General features: G+C 37.8%; 1 protein-coding gene across 2 annotated transcripts; it reads right to left on the reverse strand.

Annotated features, from left to right (window-relative positions):
- Positions 1-4358, reverse strand: LOC136200543 (delta-aminolevulinic acid dehydratase 1, chloroplastic). 2 transcript variants are annotated; one of them, XM_065990912.1, is made up of 13 exons: positions 4208-4358; positions 3758-4072; positions 2673-2784; positions 2475-2548; positions 2090-2158; positions 1903-1986; positions 1717-1786; positions 1456-1511; positions 998-1119; positions 777-848; positions 603-684; positions 443-520; positions 1-352 (listed from the first exon to the last, which is right to left on the reverse strand). In XM_065990912.1, the coding sequence occupies exons 2-13, from the start codon at positions 4064-4066 to the stop codon at positions 185-187; spliced, it is 1296 nt and encodes a 431-aa protein (XP_065846984.1). In that variant the 5' UTR covers positions 4067-4072; positions 4208-4358; the 3' UTR covers positions 1-184. The 2 variants fall into 2 exon arrangements, with proteins under 2 accessions (XP_065846984.1, XP_065846985.1); XM_065990913.1 differs by having other exon boundaries at positions 4189-4270.
- Between the last annotated feature and the right edge of the window lie 247 nt (positions 4359-4605).

Consider the following 4605-nt stretch of genomic DNA (forward strand, 5'->3'; position numbering starts at 1 on the left):
TACAACAAAAAAACGATAAATATATCAAATAGATCATGTCAGACGGGTTATTTCTCTAAATCGTGTTTTCGTTTCAACAATACATTACTCATTTTAAGGGCGCACACATTCTTTGCTCTAGCTTTGTGACCCCTTCTGCTAATATAAACTAAGTACAAAACATAGATACAACACATGAATAGACTCACCTCTTTTCACCACATAAACATCTAGCAGCTTGCAGAGCAAAATACGTTAAGATGATGTCAGCACCGGCTCGTCGGAGACACATCAGGGACTCCATCATTACCCTTTCTTCATCAATCATTTTCAGAACTCCACCCGCCTTAATCATCGAGTACTCGCCTGATACCTGCATTTATTCATGCATTACGAGATAAGCCCTTCCGAATAACAGACCATTTGATTGCCTAAGTTGGTTTGAATAACATAATCAGAATACCTGATACGCCGCAATAGGCAAAGGCGATTTATCCCTCAAAAGCCTTATAATATCAAGATAAGGAAGACCCGGTTTTACCTGTGATGCAAATCAAACTATAACTTCAGCATAATGGAACCGTTAGAAATTAAGTTTAAGCTCCAAAGCAAGGAATACCAACCAGAAGAATATCAGCTCCTTCAGTCTCATCAGCATAGGCTTCAATCAGCGCCTCTCTATAGTTTGCTGGATTCATCTGATAACTTTTTGTTGGAATGAGAACATAAAAGTGAGCACCAAAATTCATCGTTTAACTGTAGTTTACCATATACTTTAAGTTTTAACAACTACTTACGTCTTTTTGTCTCCGAATCGCGGGTTGGAGTCCAATGCTTCCCTAAATGGACCATAAAAGGAACTAGCATACCTGAATCAACATACCAGGAATAGTAATGCCGCATTAGCTTGGGCTCATGTGGCAAAAAATAAAAAACTCAAAAGGCATCCACACAACAGAACATTGATCTTTTCCGTTTTTTTTATCACAAAGGTCGACATCAAAGGAGCTATAATTACTTTGCAGTATAAGACATGATTGAAACATGCTGAAAGCCTTCAGCATCAAGAGCTGTACGAAGTGCTCCTACACGGCCATCCATCATGTCACTTGGACTAACAACATCTGCCCCCGCACGGGCCTGTTTAACGGAGTACAGCACAAATATTACAGAAGGCATAGCCGACAGAAGAACTATGGCATGTGCAATAACGAATTTTAGCAGCATCAAAGGATAATAAACTATCAGAAACCTACTCAATTTAGGTACCAAAGGGAATTATATCATATATGTAAGTTTCAGCACTGAAAATATCATTTGAAGCCCCTTTATGTAAGCTGCTAATGTGTAGAAAAGGTCATTTTTTAAGAACGTATAACACAAAACTCAGTTGAGCTATTATGCACAATATCTTGGAACTCCTAAAAGGGATTACTTAATAGAAATAAAGTTCGTGATATCAGCAGCAAACATTACCTGAGAAACAGCTTGTTTACACAGTTGATGCACTGTCTCATCATTCATTATGACACCTGCAAAATATCAAGGACAGTAGTCTGTAACTCAGAGTCTATATCCATGAAAAGTTGTGCTGCAAGCCAGAAAGCATGATCGGAGAGTATATAACAATTCAAAGTCTCGACTCTCGAAACAGCTAACTATAACAAGTTCCTAGTAACATCTTGTCATAGTTCTTTCAATAAAGTATCTAGTTAGCTACAATATTCTCTCTCTTACCATCTTCTCTGACAATACCATCATGTCCATCAGACGAATATGGATCTAGAGCAACATCAGTGTAAATGACCTAAGAAAAGGCAGATCAGGCATTCAGATTCTTATTCCTATGCAATGAGCCCAACCTGAAATTTTTTCAATTCCTTTTAAAGCTATAACATCAAACCGTCAAATTCTTCCACTCACAAGGTCAGGGTATTTGTCCTTCAGTAGCCGTATTGTTCGAGGGACTAGGCCATTGTCATTGTATGCTTCATCTCCTGTGGGGGTCTAGTATGGAAGAACAAATTGCATTACATGATTCTGGAAAAAATAGAGCACAAAATTCAAAACTGCAACTAAACAAGAGAAAACTATAAGGAGAACAAATAACCTTCAAAGCATCTGGAACTTTGGGAAAGAGTACAATACTATTAACACCAACATCCCGAGCCTTTGCTACCTGTATCACAAACTGCTTGTATGAAAACTCTTCATTGAATACAATGAATATATCACATCTGCTCTCTAATTGAAGAACATCTTTACTTTCATTTCTAGTTTACTTCTTTCTGGTTGAGAATTTCGTTTGACACTGTCAATCCTTAAATACATGTCCAGCTTTACTAGAGTATAAAGCAGTAAGAAAGCTGTAAATTGATTCCGCATACTTAATGTAATGCTTCAGAACAAATGATTCTTTGGATGAAATATGCAGATGTTTTCCTTTATCATACAAGTAAATTCCGGGGGAAATAGGTAGGAGTGAATTAAATTACCTCTTCCACAAGTCCATGTCTCCATCCAAGCCTGTAGCATCCAGGCATTGCTCCAATAGGTGTGTCCTCTATGCCTGCAAACATTGAAAAGAATAAATTATGCAAACCAATACAGGCACACATCAATAGATAAGGGGGAGGTATTTGATGAAGTAAAAAAATGGAAACAGAAAACAAACTTCCACATCAAGCACCAACCTTCATGAATAAAAAGTGGATAGACAAAATTTGCAGGTGATATACTAGTTTCCTGGAATGATGCTCTCATGGCAGGTGACTTGCGATTGCGACGAGGCCGCCTACTGAGTGGCTGACAGGAACCGTGATCATCAATCAAGCTAAGAGTGAAGTTACTTATTTGTATAATAAGTGCTAAACTAAACCTGAAGAAAATTTATTGCTCAAAAGGAACTATGCAAAGAATACAAAAGCAAACAGGAGTCCCTTGATAAATCTAGGACCAATTACACCAATTATAGTTCACATTCCAGTACAAGAGACTATATCACATATTCAACGCTATTTACCTAACTACTTTATTTTGGCGGGTGTTACATTCAAAGAAATGCTACCATAAAACATTAAGTAAAAGGATAAGCTTACTAGGGGAGAATAGATTCGACTTCACGTATAAAACCGTGCCATCTTAGCACTGACATCTTATAGATGGAGCAATTTCAGACTCCATTAACAGCAGATCCAACAGAAATCCATTTCAAGTTAATTTGGTTTCATGTCTGCACCACCTAAGCTCCATTGGCATCCACGCAGAACCAAATGTTAGTGCTAAGATTGCACGGTATTATAAGTGGAGTCTAAATTTGTTCTCATCCAATAATTCTAGGGCTAAATTTATACCTTAGGTGATACAGATGGATCCAACTTAACGGGAAATAGGCTTATGTTGAATCTATTGGTAATGGAGTATGAAATTGCTCCATCTACAAAACATTAGTGCTAACATTGCATGGTTTTATAGTAGAGTCTAAATTTATTCTCCCCAATAACCATAGCTCTAAATTCGCACCTTATCCTAAGTTACACTTAAGACACCAGGAGTAACTTACTTTATCGCATCTTCAAATCTGATTTAGTAAAAGAGGTAATGTATCCATACAAAATAGAAAAACACAAACTTATAACACTCAAGATCATGAATTGGCACCCCTAAGACCTAGAATGAAATTTTTGTAATGAGAAAAAACATAAAGTTTTGAATGAAAAATTGCAAGATAACAAGTATAGGCTCAAATCAGTAACAAAACAGTTGAATTGAAACTCACGAGTGAAGGAACCACAGGAGTTCCAACTGGTGCAGCGGGCTTAGGTGGCACGGGAGGCGCCTCGGGCACATTTCCAGCCACAACAGCAGCTTCGCAATCAGCATCAGTTAGCCCTAACTTCTTCGTATGCCCATCCTGCGTTTCACTCGCCCTTACTATCAAAACACGCTTCGAACATGCCTTCGGAAAGGCCTTAACACCACTCAATCTCAAATTGTTGATGGTTGGCTTTAAACTGACATTAGCTTTGCAATCTAAACCCTTAGTTGCAGGGAAAGTGCAGGGAGAATTGAAGATCGTTGAAGCCATAATTGACTGTTCAAGCAAAATCAATAGAATTGGTAAGTAGATAACCAAATGGATAAGAATCAAAGCTTTTGAAATTGAAATCGATGCACAAAATGTGTAAAACGGAGATTGCAAAATCAGACCTGAAAAAGAGAATCATACCTTGAACGGAGTAGGAATTGTAGAGAGCGAAAGAGAAAGGAGCCTTATCTGATGGAGACGGAGAGGGAATAGAGTAAGCCAATAAGGTAAGACGAGAGAAGGCGCAGGAAGTAGATAGGTGAGATCGTTCACAGAGGATCAGAAGCTCATCTTTGACTTTGACAACTTGGGGTTTGTTAGTTTAGTTAGGTAAGAAATAGACGTAATATATCTTTGCCGACTCAATTTATATGTGTAATGGTCCTTCCAGTTTTGAAAACCACCGATTATTCTCCCTGGATTTTCTTAAATTAACATTATTAGCCTCCTAATCTTACCTCACGCAACAATATATAGATTTGAACAAGTTGAGTGGCTTAAGAGAAACTCTAGGCACAATTAGGGATCATTTTGTAATT

Source organism: Euphorbia lathyris, chromosome 7, assembly GCF_963576675.1.
Source record: "Euphorbia lathyris chromosome 7, ddEupLath1.1, whole genome shotgun sequence".
NCBI classification, from domain to species: Eukaryota; Viridiplantae; Streptophyta; class Magnoliopsida; order Malpighiales; family Euphorbiaceae; genus Euphorbia; species Euphorbia lathyris.

Coding starts and splice junctions, on each gene's coding strand:
- LOC136200543 (XM_065990912.1), bottom strand. CDS start 4,066: ATGGCTTCAACGATCTTCAATTCTCCCTGCACTTTCCCTGCAACTAAG. Junction 1,787..1,902: donor AGGACAAATACCCTGACCTT/GTGAGTGGAAGA, acceptor GCCTTTTCTTAG/GTCATTTACACTGATGTTGC. Junction 521..602: donor AAGGAGCTGATATTCTTCTG/GTTGGTATTCCT, acceptor TTTGCATCACAG/GTAAAACCGGGTCTTCCTTA.